General features: G+C 33.6%; 1 protein-coding gene across 3 annotated transcripts in view; it reads right to left on the minus strand.

The window, feature by feature from the left end:
- Positions 1–3,592: 3,592 nt before the first annotated feature.
- LOC141846146 (cyclin-dependent kinase E-1) overlaps positions 3,593–21,883 on the minus strand; it is a 51,929-nt gene continuing 33,638 nt past the window's right edge. Inside the window, exons 12-16 of one of the 3 annotated variants that reach the window (XM_074734143.1) lie at positions 16,556–16,588; positions 16,273–16,381; positions 4,979–5,194; positions 4,839–4,908; positions 3,593–3,991 (exon numbers count right to left, since the gene is read on the minus strand). In XM_074734143.1, coding sequence (XP_074590244.1) covers positions 4,840–4,908; positions 4,979–5,194; positions 16,273–16,381; positions 16,556–16,588 — 427 coding nt within the window. In that variant the 3' untranslated portion in view covers positions 3,593–3,991; position 4,839. Of the gene's footprint in view, positions 3,992–4,838; positions 4,909–4,978; positions 5,195–16,263; positions 16,382–16,555; positions 16,589–21,883 lie in introns of all 3 variants that reach the window. The other 2 variants (XM_074734142.1, XM_074734141.1) reach the window with 2 other exon arrangements.

Below are 21,883 nucleotides of genomic sequence, written 5' to 3' on the forward strand. Positions count from 1 at the left end.
AATTATTATAGTAGAATTTAAATTATTACCTTTGTAAACCTCTTTCATTCCACTTGCCATTCAGCATGCCTTATAGATTCTATTCTTGGGATAACTTAGCCTTGGTAGACCCCTCGCCAACTCTCTTTTGGCTAGCCTTTGTATTACTTTAAAATTCATGTGTGCTAACCTCCTATGCCAAAGTCAGGCTTCATCTTCTTTTAATATGTAACACTTGGCAAAGTAGCACATGATAAAGAAATATTATAGACATTTTCTTTCCTACATCTTGTTAATATGACTTCATTTGTTTCACTGTGTATTACAAAATACTTGGTTGAGTTAAACTCAACTTTGTACTTGATATCATATAGATGACTAGCACTTAACAAATTAAATTCAAGCCTTTGACTAGCAAAACATCCCTAATTATAAAATTTGAGTTTAATTCATTGTTACCTTCATTTCTCTATTGTTGCCAAATGACACACTTTATGCATGTACCTTTTGGTAGAGAATTTTGAGACATCCTTGGTCATGTATACAAAGTATCCACTATCAACAAACTAATCCTCTAGATGCTCCCCCTTAATTTCTACCTAATCAAATGTGAAAAATAAGATGTTTTTGGTACTCAAATATTGTGGTTCGATTGTATCACAAGTTGCTTGGGAACCAAATCTTTCACAGTTTTATAACTAAGAGAAGATGATCTAACATTTGATTTTTAATTAGTAGATGAAACTCTATAATTGATGTATATGTTACCTCCCTTGGTTTGTAACTAAGATCAACCTTGTTGTAAACAGTTCTCTATGCTCCAAGTATCATATCAATGTATTTTCGGCTCAAGGCAAATTTTTCTAAATGCTTCCTTAAATCTTCTAGTTGTAATTTCAATGAAGAGTTCTCTTCTTCAAGTTTTTCAACTTGAGAAGAACTCGCTTCTTGAACTTTACAAGTAGAGGCTAAAGAGGCTTCTTGTCTCAATGTTCTAAGTTCCTATTCTAATGTTCTAATTTTTCTCTTTAGATTTTTCTAATGATCTATTTAGATAGATAATAGTAGAATGACAATAGTGTTCTATGGTCCAGGGTGACCTTGAGTTTTGATATTTGGCCAAAGAGTTTAAGTCAGGGCATAGAGTTTAGATTTAGGGTCATGCAAGATACACATGGAGCTTTGGGAGCTCATGGCTCAACGAGATTGTGTGTATGATGTTTGCTTGGCATGGCCAAGATGGAACACTAAGTGGATTAGAGATAAGAGAAGGATGGCATAGGATATCCGAGGGACCACAGGACGAGAAGCACTAAAGTGGTATTAGAGTAGCTCTAGAGTGATGATCTTGCATGACCGGGTTGGCAACTCAAAAGCTTTAGGTTTGTAAGTTGTCGGAGATGGTTACATAAAGCAAATAGAGGGACAACATAATAAAGAGCATCAAGATAGCAAGGATGACAATCAATGGAGATGAACTATGTAAGCAAGAAGCATGAAGGATAGCATATGGAGGAGTTGAGGACTTGGATTCATCCAAGGGACGTATGGTTTGATTGTAGATGGCCAAGAGAGAAGTCAAGCTACAAAGTATAAGATATCTGGTGAGTTGAGAGTTTAGTGGCGTATCCGTGGGATAAGGATAGAACTCAATATAGGCAAACTTAACCTTAGAAGTGGTTGTAGTATGATAGACAGTAGTCGAGTAGCTAGAAAATTCAATACCCTAAATAAGTTTAGGGTTTAAGAGTTGACTAGTCAACTAGTGTTGAATCTAGATAATTGGTGGTTGAGTTAACTAAAAAATAATTAGTTGACTAATGAAACAAAACTCTAGAATTATCGTAAGTTGGGATATTTTATTTGGAATAGTTGACTGATGTGAATTCAAGTCGACTAGTAGAATTGGAGCAGTGACTAAATCTAGGAACTAGTAACTAGAATAATTTTGTTCGTGGCTAAGTCAACTAGACAGTCGACTGATGATAAACTCCCAGTCACTGATTGTTGCCATGAAAAGTATAAAGAAATTGTTACTACAATAAGATTAGATCGAAAGTCTATTCGACTAATAGTGCAAACTAGTCAACCATTGGGCGATACAAAAAACTTACAACAAAGTTTCAAAGGCTATAAAAGAAGGAGAAGTAGAGGCTTCAAGAGCTAGTGAAATAGAGTTGGTTAAAACCTATTGAAAGTTGTATTTTCTCTGAGTTTTCTTCTTCTTGTAATATTTGTAACCCTTGTGGCTCTAAGAGGTTTCTCCAGCTTTAGTAGTTGACGAGAAGGATAATGATGGCAATGCTTTCCGAGTGAGTAGGAACTTGGGGGTTGTCAAACAACATTAATTAAACATGTTAGCAATTTTGTATATGTGATTGCTTAACTATTTTATTTATGTTGCGCTAATCATTTTTGACCTTGCTATTGAAAGCAAGTGTAGTCAAAATCACACTTGTAGGAAGTAAAATTCTTATTCATCCCCCTCCCCTAACCCCTAATCCCCCACCCCCATCCACCCCTGCGCTAGCCGTCAGGTCCTAATAATTATGTCCATTAGTTGATTGGTTCAAATCTCAAATCTAGAATTGAATGAGAATTTGAAGTTTACAAGTCGATTGGATCCAACAATCAACTTATGTACTAATATCAATTGGATCCTATTCTAATCGATTGTATATCAAGATTCGATCTTTATAATGATTGAGTTTCTCTTTAGGATATGATTGCACTAACAGACTCTAGTACCGCTTGTAGATCAAAATAGAGGGTAGAAGAAGGTTAACAGCCCATACAAATAAACTTACAGCATCCAAATCAATTCCGTCTTAATCTACTTTGTTTTTGCAAGTAAAAATGGCAGCAAAGATTGTGAGGATTGAAGGTAATGACTGAACAATTTTCTTTTACAACTTTCCTGATTGGGAAAATAGATATATCAGCAAAGGTTGTTCATCTTTTCTATGACAACAACTTAGCTGAGAAAGTGATGGCAATATCATGGAAGAAGATTCTCATGGTCATGGACATTATGGTGGAGCTCATTTTAGGATGATTGACTTCGTGACAAAGACGAGTTTGAGACATGCCCTTTTAAAGTGGGCAATCAACTTGATCTGAAAACCTTCTAAACGTTTAGCTGTGCTAACCGGGGATGATAAGAGATGAGTGCACAACGATGATGCATTTGCTGCTGCAAAATATTATTGTTGAGCTCAAATGCAAACATAAGGAATAGCATTGGTGATTGTACTGAAGTAGACTGTGTAAAGTGGAATAGAGGTGGTGTAACTGTTTAAGAAGCGTTTTTAGGATCATCATCATCTTGAGGTGCGAAATAAACTAATTTGGACATATCCATTTGCATATGGCGATTGAGAACTTTAAGATGGCATTACCACGAACTGATCTTAACAGAAAGTTTAGCAATTTAGGTAGCCGATCAAATATTAAGTCAAAGTCGGTTCACTGGGAATCTTCGCCCAATGGCAAGTTCATAGTGGATACTGAGCAAAGTGGACGAGCTGCGTATCTTTGCATGTGGAGTTAAATGTTCTTTATTAGAACGTTTCGGTAGTACAAGTAACTCCTTATAAATCTTTGTGGGATAAAATTTTCAATAAAATATAATTATCAAATTATTTAAATTATTAATTCTCAATCAAAATATTCCTAAACTTTCGCACATAGATACTATAATGGTTCGATCATAAAATTCCAACACAATGTTACAGGAAGAAGTATGAATCTGGCTGGACATGAGAAAATGCTTATTCCAGTAGGAAATTATCCCAGAACAAATTAAAGTTGATTAAACGATTTTACTATTCTGTCACAGTGCTGTTCCTTGAGAAAGCCAGTGTACATAATGGTTTCTTTTTTTGCAATCTTTTTCATTGTTCGATGATGATATTGGTTCAGAAATCATAGAAACAGCTTCTTTCTTCCGTTAATTCTTCTGTAATGATGCTGCAGTCAATTCTTACCTTAAGAAATCTTCAGATTTAAAAATCTGCATTTATCAATATTCAAAACGAAAAGCTTCAATAGAAAATAGTCGACAACAGTGTAGCAAATAATAAGGCAGCAATGCTGTTTTTTTCAGTCCTAGGACGTTTTTTGAAGGGGGGAAATAGAAAAGGAGAACAATTCCGTGAGAATTAAGCATGTAATGGGCTCATGTTCCGGCACTACATCATTAAAGAATTGAGTATTGAATTGACAACTGCATTCTGGTCAAGGAGCGGTCCAACTAAAAACTAAATCATTTACATGCATCTTGTATTGCTTTAATTCTCACCTTCCGTCTCCTATTTTTCTACTCTGGTAAACCAAGCCTACCAAGCCCAAATGAAGCAGATACTTGCATGAGTCATCGTAAAACTCTCCCCTACCCAAAGCCATAATCCTCATATGGGGTCCCACTGCCTTTGTTGGACGATCCAACTAAGGTCGCTTTTGCACATTGGTAAAGTGCAGCCGCATAATCCCACTCGCCTTATGGAAAAGGATACCAGCCTAAACAGACTGGACACTTGGATGAGATCATCCCTCAGTGCAAATACTTGATCAACACGTTTCACGAGTGGAAAATAGGGGACAATCAAAGAGATGGTTGAACGCCATAAGGCACAGGCTGATTTACACCACAAAATTCTAAATCCTTGAATATTTTTCTTGCAAATGACAAAAGTAGAGTTTGAACTAGCATGAGTTTACTTAAAACTTTGAGATTAGAGAAGACTCCCCCTGCTCCTGTGGAATCCAACTAGCATGAGTTTACTTGTAATTTTGAAACTAGAGAAGACTCCCCCTGTTCCCGTGGAATCCTATGATACTAGAAACTAATAAGTAATTACCTCAAAAACGCCTTTTCTGTTGAGGATAATTAGGATTCTGCATTCCCATTCCTGGATCTTTTCGTCTCAACTGCTTTTAGTAGACAAATATGAACAACCAAATCAGAGGGGGAAAAAAAAGGAAAGTTGCTAAAGATTACCTGTTGCTGATGGCCATGAGCACCAGCTCCACCCCTTTGCAAAGGAAGACCACCAGAATTTGGAGGAGCGATGCCAGCTTGGGATGCAACGTTGAAAGATGTCATGCCTGTGTTTGGCATCCTTTGCATCCCAACCATATGTATTGGCCGAGGCATGGATCTCGAAGGACCAACAGATGCAGCAACATTTCCGGAAGCAGCATTTGCAGAAGACACCTGAAAAAGAAACATTAAAATATTTTACCAAAGTAAACTACATGAATATTTACTTGGTTGGAATTTTTTTAAGACAATTGATATCTGGCTATAGATCCACAGCACGGTCCACATATCAAGGAATAACTGCAAGAATAGTTTATACATGAAGAAGATACAAAACTACAGAGAACAATTTAAAACTTTGATAGTGATATGGAACCAACAAAGGTAAAACAAGAATATAACAGTTTCATACAACTCTAAAATTCTATAAACCAAAAAGTAAAATAAACACTTCAATTTAGTTTAATTTGATTAGAAAATTTTTACTAATGTTTTAGTAATAGTGTCTATTAATACTAGAGCGAGTGTCTTGCATTGGATAGGAGTATCAACACTTGCAACACTGAGTAGGATCAACACTAGAATTTCCCATCCCCATGATAAAATATTACTCCTAGGAAATTTGATATTTGAATTGGTTAATCCATGTGTTTATTTATAGACGTTAGCTGAAGTCAACTGGAAGTTTGACTAGACGAACTAGAATTGGAACAAGCATGAGTACAAAATATGTATCATAAAATTAATTTCAAAGGGAATAGTGCAAGATTTAATAATTATGAGATTCATAACTCATGAGATTATGGAAAGATTATAAAAGGAATTAGTTTGACAAACTAAAAGAGTGATGAAGATTACATTTATCAACATAGCTAATTAATGGAAGAACCGATGAAAAAACATATATTCTTTCATGAAGAAAGGAAATATTTGAGAGGTTAATCAATGGTTGATAAATAGTTTAGGAAGGTGAAAAAAAAAATGTAATTAGATATTCTGATACACATTTTATAGAAATTAATTTTGTACAAATTATGTGATTTCTTATTAAGAAATATAATAAAGTTGTTACTAGACAATTAATACAAAAATTTATAGAGGAATTAAATCAAATAAAAAATAATAAAATAAAATTTAATGAATCAAAACTTAAATATTTTCAAAATGTTTTGATACACTTATTTTCTAAGTTTTAACCAATTATGTGATTGCTTATTAAATAAATAGAATAAAGCTGCTCCTAGTAAAATAATATAAACATTTATAAAGGAATAAAATCAAATAAAAAAATAAATGACAATGTGAAAATTTAATGAATCAAAATTTAAATATTTAAAATTATTTTAAAATATAAGTTAATTTATTCAAATTAAATATACTAAATGTTCATCAAAGAAAAAAAAGAATAAAGTTGTTTGTTGATGGAAACAGAATAGAGATTGCTATATAATAATTGTATCATACAAAAAAAATAGAAGGAAGAGTTGATGGGAATAAGGTCATTAATACTTAATTTCAATTTTAAATGATTTATGTTCATAAGGATAAAGTTGTTCATGGATGGAAACAGAATGGATTGCTAAAGGAAATTAGAGGGAAGAGTAGATGGGAACAAGGTCATTAATGCTTAATTTCAATTTCCAATGGCTTGTGTTCATAGGGTTTACATTTGTCTGGGACCGAAACCAAAGTTTATATTGCTCTTACCAAAACAATAAATAGAGGTGGCACACTTAGTACAGACTAACATGTGGCTTTTTCCTGTGCAATCTGTTTTGGCTTTTGAGGCACAGAGCCACTGATTGACATTGAATAAAATGTTAAAAAAATTAAACCATGGATTACACAAGTCAATATGATCATGCCCATTAATATACTTCTAAAACCGTTTAATCCAACATGTAACCAATGTTCTTGATCATATATTTGTTTATCTAAATAAAGAGTTTGCTCTAGCTAACTAATTACACATAACTTCGTATGTTAGAATTTAAGCACGTATTCAACTAAGATACAAATCATGAAAGAACCACCAATACCAACAAAGTTTGGATGAGAAAGGCTGACAGACAAAATTAATATTTGTCCTAATCTATAAACAAAAATCTTAATCCATCCTTCATAAGGCTAAGTAGTCACCGATAAGTGGATTTAAGAGCTACCTCAATATCCAAAGGGTGAGTTAAGCAGGCTCCCAAAAAGTGGCCCATCACATAGCATCTAGATGTGATGCAAAATATGAAAGTACTCTCACAATGTTGTGGATCAATATGGGGTAAGTAAGCTAGCTAGTCTATCATAATAAGATTAACAACTTGGAATATAGGAACTCTTTCGAGAAAGGACACCAATTTGTAGATATCATTTATTAGGAAAAAATATTTAGGGAAAACAAATGGTACAGAGTTAAGGCTAGAGAAATAAGTAGATATTAGAATTAGGTTTACTTCAAAAGTAAAATGAATGGTCAATTTCCAAAGGGAAGGAAATACCTACGGAAACAAGAATTTAGAGGATATATTTTGGAGGCAATGGATAGGGAAATATTCTCCTAATTTGTGATTCGAATGAAAGAAATTTTTAAAATTGATTGTTTTACAACACTTATAAAAGTTGTTCGATTAAATAGATTTATCAAATAAAAAGTTTTTGTGTTCTATTTTGACCAGATTTCCTTATCAAGCATGTTAACACTAATGTCTCTGCTAGATATGAGTGAAGGCATTATGTAAATGAGTTGGGGAATCTTTAGTCTCTTACTTCCATCTCCCAATTCCGGCCCAAGGAAATGGCAAGAATTACTGCAAGGGAAGCTTTTCCCATACTTTTTTCCTTTGATCCTTCCATCATAGGAAAACAACCATATAAAGACAAGGTCATCAAAGTTGAAAGATCTAAATAGAATAATTGTGCTAAAGTTGATTTTAGAAAATATGAAGATATGTTATTAGTATTATATCCCACATGTCTCCTTCGTTTGATCTTTCCATTGTAGAAAACTGGTCCTACAAAGCCAAGGTCATCGAAGTGAAAATATCTAGAGATAGTATTATTGTGCTAAAGTTTATTTTAGGAAATAAGATATTAAACAATATGCTCCACAAGTAAGATTGAATGATCAGATCATAAAGAATTTTGGGGGATCAATAGATAAAATTATTCATGGTGTCCTACAAAACAATTGACAAACTTAGAATAGGAGATTTAAATGGACATGTGGGGGGATCTATATGAAGTATAAAGGGGAGCGTAGAGGTTTTACATTGAGAAAAAGAAATAAAGGGGTAGTACAATTTTGGTTTTTATTGCATCGAACGAACTTATGATGGTACACACTTTAGAAGAGAAATGAATATTTAATTAGCTTAAAAAGTAACAACAATCATAGTCAGATAGATATTTTTAGTTACTATGAAGGTAGATAAAATTATGTGTAGAAATAGTGAGAAAATACTTGGTGAATGCTTAATAAACCAATACCGACTAATTGGCATTAGATATGAGTCATAGAAAATGTAAAAAAAGGAAATTTTATTTCTGAGATGAATTAAATGGCAAAACATTAAAGACAACAATATAAGACTTTCCAAAGATAGAATGATTAAAAGAAAAGTTTACTAATATTAATGTTAAGTGAACTAAATGGCAAATAAATTAAGAACATAGCAACAACAAATTTTACAAAGTATAAAGGTAGGGGGTACGAAATATAAGAAAAGTTTAAAGACTATAAGAAGTAAAGCTTATAAATTATCAAAATTATAGAAATGAAGATGATTTAAATACTAATAAACTATAATTGAGGTAAAAAAGTTAAAAGCGTCACAAACTTTAAGGCATGCAATAAATTCCATGATAGTGAAGGAACTAAATATGTCATATAAATATCGAATTACAATAGCTTAAGAAAGAAAATTTAGATGCTCAAATAGTATTTGATCCATAAAAGATGAAAAAACAAAAATTCTAATTGATGGTAATGCAATTAAGGAAAAATGGAAAATTACTTTTATGAACTATTTAATGGCAATCTACAATTAATTTGGTTTGAAAATTGAAAATTATGGTAAATATAGGAAATATAGATTTATTTGTAATATTAGATCAAGTGAGGTTAAATATGTTTTAAAAGAAAATGACGATGAATAAAAGTGTACGTCGAGATAATATTCCAGTTGGAAGAGTTCAAGCGATCAATAAAATTGAGGCTCAAAGTGATTCATAAAAAGAGATGGAAAGTATTTTAGCATCTATCTATGAGAATAAAGGTGATATACAATGTTGCTCTAATTATAGAAGAATTAAATTGATCGTAAAACCATAGAACCATGGAAAGTTATTTCATGTCAACCATTTATGTTATTTATTAAAGTAGACAAGAAATGAAATAATATGATGAAAAGAAAGATTTACATATGATTTTTTTATTCGAAGAAATCCAAAGGTCCCCTAAACAACTATTGTTGTGGGTTTTAAAAAATTAATTTATTTTTCTTATCTTTTATATTTATACAATATGTAATAATAAATTAAATTATCAATAAATCTTATTATTGCATGTTATTTGCAAATGATATTATGTTAATTGATAAATATAATTAGATTAAAATTGAAGATCAAATTGTGAAGAAAAACTTTAAAAGTAATATAAGTAGAACGAAATCTAATTAATTAAAATTTAAATTTAGTAAAAAAATTGATGAAATAATTAATATGAACAGATAAAATTCCAGTAAGAGATTTAGACACAAGTTGACTGGATGGTGTTGTTTTGATGTCATGTTGTATTGATACTCAACACACTGTTAAAAATGTCGAAATGAATTCAAATAAGTTTTAATACCTATAGTCCTCATCATTAATAAGCTTATTGCAAGTTTAAAGTCATTTGAATTAAAATTTTAGAGCAATAAATTATAAAATAGTACAACTTCTAATAATAAAAATATAGTAATTAGATAGTAAAATAAATATAAATTTTATTATGCTATATCGTGCTGATAGTTGACATGCTTTTCAATGTGTCAAAAGCGTGCATAGTCAAATTAATTCTCTTCCACTTAAATTTGTACATTTAATAAAGCTATACTAATTAGATAGTTGAGTTAAAAATGATCTTACTAGTTCTTACTTCGATGGATACTGAGATGAATTCATATAAAGTTTACTTTCTTTAACTATATTTGTTTGTTTTTGGAAATAAAATTTGCATAATCAATTAAATTAGAATTTCATGAAACAAACTACAAAAAGATAATAAAAAGTAACTAAATTTATCATGTCCCATGTTGAAGTGTCAACGCCGTACAATACTCATTACCAACACCAACACAAGCAATAGAAGAGGAGAGAATACTAATGATAAGTAGTGTTTCTATACCTGAAATTAGTGCTACACGTAATTATTCTTGTATCCTTTTTAGTAACTATATAAATCTTTTTTTTCATTTTTACATTTAACTCAAAACTTTGATTCATAATTGTATCATAAGTCCTATTAGAGTGTTATAAAATTTTCCTTATAGATTAAAGGTACAAGACAATCACACAAGACTCTATAGGCTTTTTCTATTTCCATTGCGTATTAGTTAGTTTATTAATGTTATTTTGATCAATATTACTTTCTTGTTCAATAATAGATAAATTAAGGTATTGTGTATTGATAATTGCCATTTTGTCCTTATTTTAGTATATGTGGTCTAAAATGCATTTATTTTGTATTTTATGAGTGGATTCATTATTTTAGGTCTTGATGAAATTTATGTTATAATTGTGAATTTATTTTCTAATATTTGTAATTGATTTTGTAAATATTCAAGGTGGCTACGAACCCGAGTCAAATCAAACCGATTGTGTTCAAAGCACAAGTTAGAGGAGGAAGCAATCTGGACCATTCATTCGAATTCTAGGGTAATCTAGGCCATTATTCAAGATCCGACCCATCCAACTCAAGAGACAACAAATCACAATCACTGATCAAGATTTGTAGCCTTGGATTCAAATCTGAAGTGATCACAACCATTGGATCTGATCTAGTTCATTTCCACCATTGATGCAGACCTAGATCAAATGAGATCGAGGGCTTGGATTAAATTGAGAAGCTATAGTGCAAATTGGATCACGATTTTGATTGGGATATAAAAGGAGCACAAACAGAGCATCAAGGTCTTCTTCGTCATCCATCCTTCACCATCGGCCATCTCCACTCCACCGATGGCGATCACCACGAGGTCAAGGGGATTCCTTTCCTCCAACAATCATCCATTCACCTGTCCGACATCAACGCAATCCACCGAGGCATTTTCTTCCACCATCCGTCACCTACAGGAGCTTCAGCCACCGCCATCCATTGAGGTAAAGGGATTTTCCTTCCTCGTCTATCCAGCATTATCTATCACTAGAGAAGTCTAAGGGATTCCCTACTTCAATCGCGCGCCACCACTGACACTACGCCTACCTCTCTATCTACATCCCGACATTGTTTCCACCGCAAGCACCCACCGAGCTAACCTTTGTGTAGTTTGAAGTTTTTCCCATCACCGAAAGTAGTTGGACATCCCGCGATGCCTTCTTCATCCATTCCTCAGCCCCAGCTCCTCCAACCACAGTACCATCTTCACCATCATCACCGACGCCTGATCATCTTCGCAATGCCAATTCCGAGCTAAGGGATGCCCTAGTTTGAGTTGTAAGCTTTGTTTTGGTTATTAAATCCTTCCTTAGCCATTGTGTAGTTAAATTCTCAATTAGTTCAAGTTTCAGGCACTCGTGTTAACAGTTAGATTTTGCACTCAATTTAGATTTAATCAATTCATATGTTAGCTTATTTCTATGTTGTTATCCATGTTTGATTGTTATTTGCTTGGTTCCTCTAATTCAATAGATTAGATTAGATAATATTGTTGCTCTTTGGTCGCATCAATTGGATTGTATTCATAGCATAGTTTACTTGATCTTCTTTTTCATGTAAGTAGGTGTTAGGTTTCACTTTGTGCTTCTTTAATTCATTGCGACCATAATTAGATTAGATTAGGGTGTCTTTCATTAATTGCCTATAACATTTACAGCTTAAAAATCTCAAACCCCTAAACATTCCATTTACAAATAAATTCGATCTAAAGTTTGTCATGCATCAACTACATTCCTTGAGTGAAACGATCCGGGCCATTCCCTATATTGTATTAGTGTAAAGGGGGTTTGGGTGATATTGTTTAATCTTGTATCATGATAATATAGGCTTATCAAATTAGCGTCATTGCCAAGGAATGTTAGCGGCGTTTGATAATTTTAAGATTATTTTTTTATGTTTGTCCATAAAAAAATTGAAAAAAAATTGTGTCATGTGATTAAACGTTCATATATCCATGTGTTTTATTTTACATATTTCTTATATCTTTTGATCTCATTTGTTTTAGTATTTTAGTGTAAGAATAGGAAAAATTTTGTGTGCAAACATGGATACATATTTTCAGCAATTTGGAAGTGTTAATAAGACTTATGGTTTTGATTGGGGAGAACAACCAAGTTACATGTACGAGAACGCACAACCATTGATTCCTGAGCAGCCTCAATATTACCAACCCTAGTATTATCAGCCTGAACAGTAATACTACCAACCTAATCAATAGAAAAATAAGTATGAGTCATTTTCAAATACTTATAATTCTAATTGGGTGGATCATTCACATTTCAGGTATGAGAATGCACAAAATCAATTTACTGAGTCATATCCAGCATATCAGAGCCCACAGAGATTTCAAGATGATCCTATGTCTACCTGGTCATATCTAGTCTAGCAAATCGAGCCAACTCCCTGGGGGATATTTCAAGAGTTCAGTAAAGAAGTTCTTGCCACTAGTCAACTAGATTGGTCAGTACACGAGCTTAAGGAGATTATCGAAGAAATGATAGAGTAACAGTAGTAATTCTCATTACAACTAGCAACTTATACTTTTTTATCAAAACAGGAAGTTGCTGAGTCAAGTCAAAAATTGCAGATACAATTGGATTAACTTACAACATTTGATGCCTAGCGGCAAGCACAATGCTATAGTGGGGAGATGCATTGTAGAGCTTGTGACAACCCTAAGCTTGATTCTAGTGCTCTACAGGACTCTTCTAATTTTGTGTGTTATGATGATGTATTTGTAGTTGATTTCAACTCTGATAATATTGTTGTTGCAAATATTGTTGATGATGCAGGTGTTGTTGATGATGGTGGGAAGTCAACTAAGTCGGATTATGCAATTGTTGATGAGGAAAGGTAGAGACTTGTGTTGCGGAGACAGAACCCTAAGAATCACTTTCTTTGGTTGCACCACCACCTAAGTCAGAGTCAGAGCCCTTACATGACCAAGAGCATGCCACATTCACTTGTCTAGAACATCCAAGTACCCTTCAACATTACAAAGTTACTCTTGTGAACTTTATTGATGTTATTGATTGTGATTCATAAATGTATCAGTAATTGATTTTATTGATTGTGATTCATTTTTAGATACATGCTTGATAGTGGCCGACATTGTTCTATTTTGTTCTTACCCCGCATGCGTATGAGAGATGTGTACTTTCCAATCTCTGTAGGCTTCTGAAGTGGATACTCCAACTAAACCGCCTCCGACCTCTAGGAAAAACGTTCAAAGAGAAAATGGTGGGAGAACTGATTACTTCAAATCATAGTATTCCGCTTCCAAAGTGGCTTCTTCACCTTAACCTTCTACAACCACCTAGAAGTATCATCGAGGAGACAACGAAAGAGGGAGCAGTGCACCATGACACTGACCACACGAGGAGAGTTCTCTCATCTACTCGAACCATCCCATTAGCGATATGGATTTTACTTTTAAATCGCCTTCAACTGTCAAGGATAAAGGGGAGTTCATTCTTTTCCTTCTTTTTACTTCATATTTTCTTTATCCTTAATACTTGTTGATTTGCTTTGATTTTTTTTTTTTTTTTTACTTTGCTTTGAGTGCATTGCTTTACACTTTGCATAGTTATTGTTTTGCAAATCTCTAAATGTTTCTTAGTAAAATCTTGAGGATCGTAATAGTTTGACCGTCACATTTTAGGTCATTGGATACGATTGAATTCTATACTTGCATGATATTGGTTAGTGTGGTGATGGAATCTAATTTGATTAATTGAGCTTGATTGCCAAATTACCTAGAGAGGACTACCACATGCCTATTCTTTATTCTCTTTTTGTGGGAGTATGTACTCATGGCAATTGAACTCTAGAATTTGCTTTGCTCTTTTTGAAATCACATTAACATTTGCATGCGTGAACATGATAAAGGAATAATCTTTTTCTCATTCTTTGATTCCTTGTACTTTTAAAATGTAGTTGAATAATACACATGGTTCATTTTGTCTTCTATCATAATTGTTTTTGCACTACTTCCTTGAGAGTTTGGTTGATAACTTGATGAGTTAGATTTTCCAAGAAAAATTCTAAGTGTGGGGAAGGTGTTATGTGGTTGAATTTCATGCGAACTCCTTTCACCATGTTGATTAGCCACTGTCATCCATCGAGATAAAGGGATTTTCCTTCCTCGTCTATCCAACATTATCTGTCACCGGAGAAGTTTAGGGGATTCCCTACTTCAATCGCGCACCACTACCGACGCTCCACCTACCTCTCCATCTACATCTCGGCGTTTCCACCACAAGCACCGACCGAGCTGACCTTCGCGTAGTTTGGAGTTTTTCTCATCACCGGAAGCAGTTGGACATCCTGCGATGCCTTCTTCATCCATTCCTTAGCCAACCACAGTATCATCTTTGCCATCATCATCGGTGCCTGATCATCTTCACAGTGCCAATTCCAAGCTAGAGGATGCCCTAGTTTGAGTTGTAAGCTTTGTTTTGGTTGGTAAATCCTTCCTTAGCCATTGTGTAGTTAAATTCTCAATTAGTTATAGCTTCAAGTGCTCGTGTTGACAGTTAGATTTTGCACTCAATTTAGATTTGATCAATTCATATGTTAGCTTGTTTCTATGTTGTTATCCATGTTTGATTGTTATTTGCTTGGTTTCATTAATTCAGTAGATTAGATTAGATAATATTGTTGCTCTTTGATCGCATCAATTGGATTGTATTCATAGCATAGTTTACTTAATCTTCTTTTTCATGTAAGTAGGTGTTAGGTTTCACTTTGTGCTTCTTTTAATTCATTGCGACCATAATTAGATTAGATTAGGGTCTCTTTCATTAATTGCGTTTAACATTTACAGCTTAAAAATCTCAAACCCCTAAACATTCCATTTACAAATAAATTCGATCTAAAGTTTGTCATCCATCAACTACATTCCTTGAGAGAAACGATCCGGACCATTCCCTATATTGCATTAGTGTAGAGGGGATTTCAGTGATATTGTTTGATCTCGTATCACGATAATACAAGTTTATCATGTATCATGTAAGGGAGCATGAAAGAAAATAGATTAACGTAGTATGATATTCAAGGATTACCAATATAATTAAAAGAGTTGAATCAAGAGAAAAAGTGCAAGGGTAAGAGAGAACAAATAACACATTAGTCCATGTAATAATAATATCTAGTTAAGTATTACTACTTTTTACATATATGGTTTGCATAGAGTTGAATGGAATAATAATTCTACTATTCCCAGTTAGGTAGGACAGTTTGATGACGATGATGGTGATGTACAAGATCCTGAAACTTACCTAGTTAATTACTTAGTGAAGTAACACCTTTATTGTCAGTTTCATTGCAAATCACGCACTACACCTTGTCTATGTTCTCAGCGATAGTAATCATAGAATTTTGTGTAATTCCTATGCACAATGATCAAATCAGAATAATTATAGCAGCTTGTGATATAACTGAGAAACATTGAACATTTAAAAGGAAAAAATGTGGTAATTCTCTGAATTAACTTCATTATTTAAATAAGGTATTCCAAGTTCAATTATCATGAAACATCTTAAATTGAACTAACAAGAAGCTAGGTCAAAATTGGGTAGGTGGGCCAGAGTAGTGCATTAGAATTAAACAAAGTACCAAGTTCAACTTGGTAGCTGAGAATAATTAATAAATAAATGTTTTGCACTAGTACCAACTTGAAAGCAAGCCAAAACAGAGGCAATTATGTATGTACGTCATTATCAAATTGTAGCACTGAACTTGTCATATTTCGCATGGCATATGATGCACAAAGCTTGAAATCAATGAAGAGATACCGTCAATAAAATAGAACTTTCATAAATCCAGTATCTACTTTTGGTACCGGCTGAGAAGGTTGGACAGGAACTGTTCCCTCAAAATCTGCAGTCTGATCGACAGGACGAGCAGGGTAGTTAACAGTTTTTTCTCCAGGCTGAGATGGCACTAGAGCACTGAAGAAGTAATATTATTTAAATCATTATTTAAATGTGAAAAAGTGACATACAGTATAAACTAGCAATAATAAAATATTCCCAAGAACAAATTAAGTTTAATTGCTAACTAAATATTACAAGACGTGATATGATAGAGTTTAATATATAAATATATATATAAAAGAAACTTACTTCCGTCCTGGCAGAGGATCCATGCGGAAGTACCTGGAATGAGAAAGCATACAATAATTTTCCAACATAAAAAAGGGATAAATACTGGTAAACAAAATCAACACACAAATATAAAATAACATACATTCAAAGCCTCAATCATATCTAGAAAAATTTAAAGAGCACTTGATGCAATATGAAATAATAATTGATAAAGATATACAAAGTTTTACTCGGCCTGATTCTTTAATCCTACAGGATTCGAACAAACTATCAGTGCAATGAAAACTCATTCTGCATAATTTTAGCTATAGAAGTGTGAAAAGCTGATGAATTTCATGTTGAATGGGATTATCACTTGAATTTTCATAGAAATGTTATTTGATAAGTACCAATTAGTATGCAACGCAAGCCCAATTAAGTTATTGCACTAGTAATAGCTTAATGGTAACATAGGGTAGACCAGCGGAAGGGACTACCTATGAATCATGGAGGCTTATGTGGACTACTTGACAATCAAAAATTCATTGCATACACTATGCTGACTTCATATAGTATATCTATGAGTCTAACAAGTTTATGAACTTTCCACTTCCAATTAGGCAATGACAATTAACATAGAAGATTCTATACCACTGTTATGAACTAAAGCAGCCAGTCTCCTCTTCTTCGCATTTATATTGTAATTGTTAGGGACTTGGTTTTGGACAGCTAGGGACTTATTTACTAGAATGTTTATGTAAAATGAAGGCAACATAATACATAGAGATATAAGACCATGTAAGGAGATTAACCCTAGTTATGATATTACCCTAGTAATTTTTCCACAAATCAACATGTTGTCAGAGTCAAAATGTCTTTCTAGTGCATGCTAACCAGCTCATCTTTGCAATCTACCAACATTGTTGTTTCCTTGTCCCGTAATTCCTCATGGTCCAACTCCTTTGGCATTGTTGTCCAATTTGTTTGACTTGTGCCTCCCTCAGATTTATGGATTGCCACATCAGCTCATGTAATACCTAGAAACAAGGGCTCTCAACCAGTAGCTTAGACATCATACCATAGCACAACCTTCCTTGATTGATTAAAGACCTTACCCTGGTGCAACTCAAGGTCTTCTCCAACATTGTTTTCCTTGTCCCATAATTTGTTGTGGTGCTACTGCCATCAGTGAACAACTCATTTGCCATTGTTGTCCAATATTCTTGACTTGTGCCTCCCTCGGATCTACGCTTTGCCACACCAACTCATGTGATACCTAGGGAACAAGGTTCTCGACCAGTAACATAGACATCACACCATAACACAACCTTCCTCAATTTTTTGAAAACCTTCCCATGGTGCAATTCTAGGTGTTATCCAACAATCAACCAGGGTCTCCTCCAACCAAGTTCCCTGTGAAGTGCACAGATCAAACAGCTCAACAAAAGCAGTTGATGAGTAGCTTCACAGATTTGCACATCGCTAAGCATATGAATTCACCAGAAGAGAACACACATTATCTTTGTCCCAAGTAAACATATCTGGGCATCCAATCTCAACACCTAATTGATTAACATTTCACAAACACAATCGAGTATGGAGTTGGTAGCCACTACCAATTCACCATCCCTGAAGGCAGTGCTGACCACATTTCATCCTTCACCTTCTACTGTTGTCTCCTTTGCCCGCAGTTCATCCCTTCTGTAGTGATCTCTTGTCACCACAGAGTTCACCTTTTTTGCATCTACATCAGCCTCTTCCGGTGAGAACTTGGAACTAACCCCTTACTGTAGTGATTTTTCTCCTGTAAGGCAATAAATCCATCAATAGTTAAAATGACAATTTCCTCAACAATTGTGTAGCACTTCTATCCTACAACCCCTCAAGATGGGTAGTAAGTCTGCCAGTACAAGACACATTTGTTATACACACGTTAAGGAGTATAAATGTCTACTTCAGTGGTAATCCTCCTAAACTGCACCATCGCATTCCGTGACATCCTTAGTTATGGAGATACTTCTACTGCTTCTTTGACACATGCCTCTAGGTCATAAACCTAGATTCTCAATTCAGGAGCTAATAACCATATATTTGGCAAAATTTCTCTCATATTTAGCCTTACATCAAGATCTTATTCTACCAATGTTCTAGAGATAAATCACTCATCCATGAAAAGCATTAGTCAGATTACTCTAATCCATCTCACTTCTAATTGTTACCAATCTGTTCAATAACCATTATTTTTTACTTTCCTTCCATTCACAATTGTTGAATTGGAAAAAAAAGGTAATTGATAAGAACACGAGTCTCAAAGATTGTACCGATTGATAGAGGCTACACATTCATCAATTCTAGTGGTTAACTCTTCCCTTATACAAATATGAGCCTGAGGCATTCTAGCCTATAAAATTTAAAGAAAATAGTTCTTACTTCATCGAGTCTACTAAGTCTTAGTTGTGAATGCAATCAAATAGGCAAATGCTTTCGATGTCCATTCCCTAGTTCAGTCATTAAACAAACATCTGCACCATTTAGCTTACTCCACTTTTCATGTTAGGCGTTTCATTAGCTTTCTTAATAATCTCATGGTCAAGGATGACTCAAGTTCAAAATCTCGAGTTGTGCCAACACAAATGATATAATTTTGGTATTATATATCATACCATGTCAATACAATTTCGATACTTATTTAATTTCAAATATAAGTATATTAAAAAATGTTTTTCCATTCATATTTGAGAGCATTATGCTACAATTTATTACAGAAAAATTCAACCACCTTGCTTATAAAGTTACCACATCAAATACCATAAGTGTTTACATTATATCCATCCAAAAGTGAAAAAAAAATTAATTTTCCTTTTTAAAATTCAGAAGGAAAAAAAACATATTGTTAATTGCTTTATCGAACTCGTTTAAATATTGTAGCCTACTATACTAGTCGTCGTTGTCATTTGACAAGATGCAAAGAATAATATTTAATCAACTTTTCTACATCATTTTTAATATCAAAATAAAGCTAAATTGAAGGAAGTCTTTGTAATATATTAAAAAAAAGAGACCAATAAACTGAAGCCCTGAAGTCAACTATCAAAAATATAAATAGCTTTACAATACAAAAAAAAAATGTTCCCAAGCAAAAGTTGTGCAATTTACATTCATTTTAAAATAATTAATCTTTGTGTTAGAAACATAACACTTATTTCATTTAGCATACTCTATAGTTGGGGACATCAATAAAAATACAGAAAAAAGTTTGATTCTAATATGAACCTAATAAAACACCAAAAATGAACGTCTAGTAGAACAAAGAATATCCAATTATATTTGCTTTTTATTTAATGTTGAACCATTAGCCACACAATTTTTCCTTCAATAAAAATATTGCTTGAATTTAGGGTTTCCTTGCTATTAATTTTAAATTTTATAGGTTATTTGGGAAATCCAATCAGAGCACAATTTTGGGTGTGTAAAAATATCAATTCATAAAGAAGAAAAGATTCTTTATCGATCCAACTGTTGTACCTAAGCTATAGGATAAGGAATAGAGGAAGAGGAAAATTTGAAGATTTCACCAAGGTTTAAAATATCGAGCCGTGCCGGAGTTTCGGTCTCGGACCGGAACGATACAGTTTCGGTACCGTATCGTACCATGCCGGTATAGTTCCGATATTTTTAAAATATAAAATATATTAATTAAAATAAAAAATTTAATCTAAATATTTAAAAATAAAATTTTTTTGATAATTTTATAGGTTTTAATAAAGCCTATTTAAATTACCCAAACTATAACTTTGAACTATAGCTAGGAATTGATTATTAAAACCTAATTAAACTCTAAGTTTTAAAAACAAAAAAAAAAAGGAAAAATCACACCGTGCGATTGTTGCTCGCGGCCCACGCGGAGCGTCGCCGAGGCCTCCGGAGGCATCGCCGAGCTCGGGCGACGCCTCCGGAGGCATTCTCCGACCGAAATTTCTGTGCCGGCACTATGTCGATGCCAGTGCCTCGGCGGAACGATATTTTTCGTACGTATCGCCCGATACGGCACGAGATTTCAATCCTTGGATTTCACATAGTACTTTTGTTGTTTTTATCAAAAAATCAATCTGACTTATTTCATAGCCTTTACTCAATGAGAAAATAGGGTGTAGCTATTAATTTCAATCGATTAAATATTTCATTGCTATTAATTTTAAATTTTGTGGTTATTTAAGCTGAACTAAACTAATTGTTAGGCTTTTGAAAATCCAATCAAAGTTTAATTGGGGCATGTTTGAGTCTTTCGAGTTACGTTTGTGATTTGGATCGAGTTCAAATTGGGTCCAATTTTGATTCATTTTTTATTAGTTTGAGATTTAACAAAATTTATTTTGATTCAAACCAGGTTTAATCATGTTTTCTAATTCAATTAGAGAAGTTTGGGATGGATTCTAATTTTTTTCTTTTTTCTCTCCCTTCTCTCTCTCCCACCCTCCCATTTGATCTCTCTCCTTTCTCGCGCAATGGCGAAGCAACCACCTCCCACATGATCCTCTCTCATGATATGTGAAAGTAGTCACCCCCCACCCACCCTCTCCTCTCTCTCATGATGTTGAAGCAGTTATTGGTTCATTATACCCTAAGCATGTACTTTGGGTTAAATTAAGGTGATATTTTATCTCATGTGTATATCAAGTGTGCAAGGGTAACAAAATTGGCATATGTTGCAAGTGCAACAAATGAAAGTCCATGTAGGTTACTTGGCATGTGGAAGTCACAGCAAGTTAAGAAGATCAAATGCTAGTCAAACTAAGACTTAGACACAAGGTGCCTCTAGGCATGGTGAAGTCCCAGAGGCTTACGGAGCTTCTTGGCAAAAAGGTAAACTCAAAGAGACTAGTGAAATTGTAACATTGGGTCAAAAGGATTAGATCTAGGTACAAACTCAACCTCAGCAACTAAAAGAGGATTAGTCGACTAATACCGATAACCAATCGACTAGAAAACTACAAAACTCCAAATTCAAGGTTTGTGGTTTGGACCAGTCGATTGATGGTTGAGTCCATGGTTTAAAATCTCAAGTCATATCGGAGTTTCAATTTAGGACCGGAACGATACGATTTTGATATCATATCGTGTCATACCGATATGATTTCGATATTTTTTAAATATAAAACATATTGATTAAAATAAAAAAATTTAATCTAAATATTTAAAAAATAACAATTATAAAAATAAAATAAAATAATTAAAAAAAAAATAGAATCATGGAGCCCGTAGTGTCGGTGTCGAGCTGCGAGCAAAACAACAAATTTCGCCTGTTTCATCCGACACGGAACGAAATTTTAAACCATGATTGAGTCAACTAGATAGTCAATTCAAACC

Source organism: Curcuma longa, chromosome 15 (genome assembly GCF_044706935.1).
Source record: "Curcuma longa cultivar G26 ecotype Majalengka, Jawa Barat chromosome 15, ITB_CL_G26_1.1, whole genome shotgun sequence".
NCBI classification, from domain to species: domain Eukaryota; kingdom Viridiplantae; phylum Streptophyta; class Magnoliopsida; order Zingiberales; family Zingiberaceae; genus Curcuma; species Curcuma longa.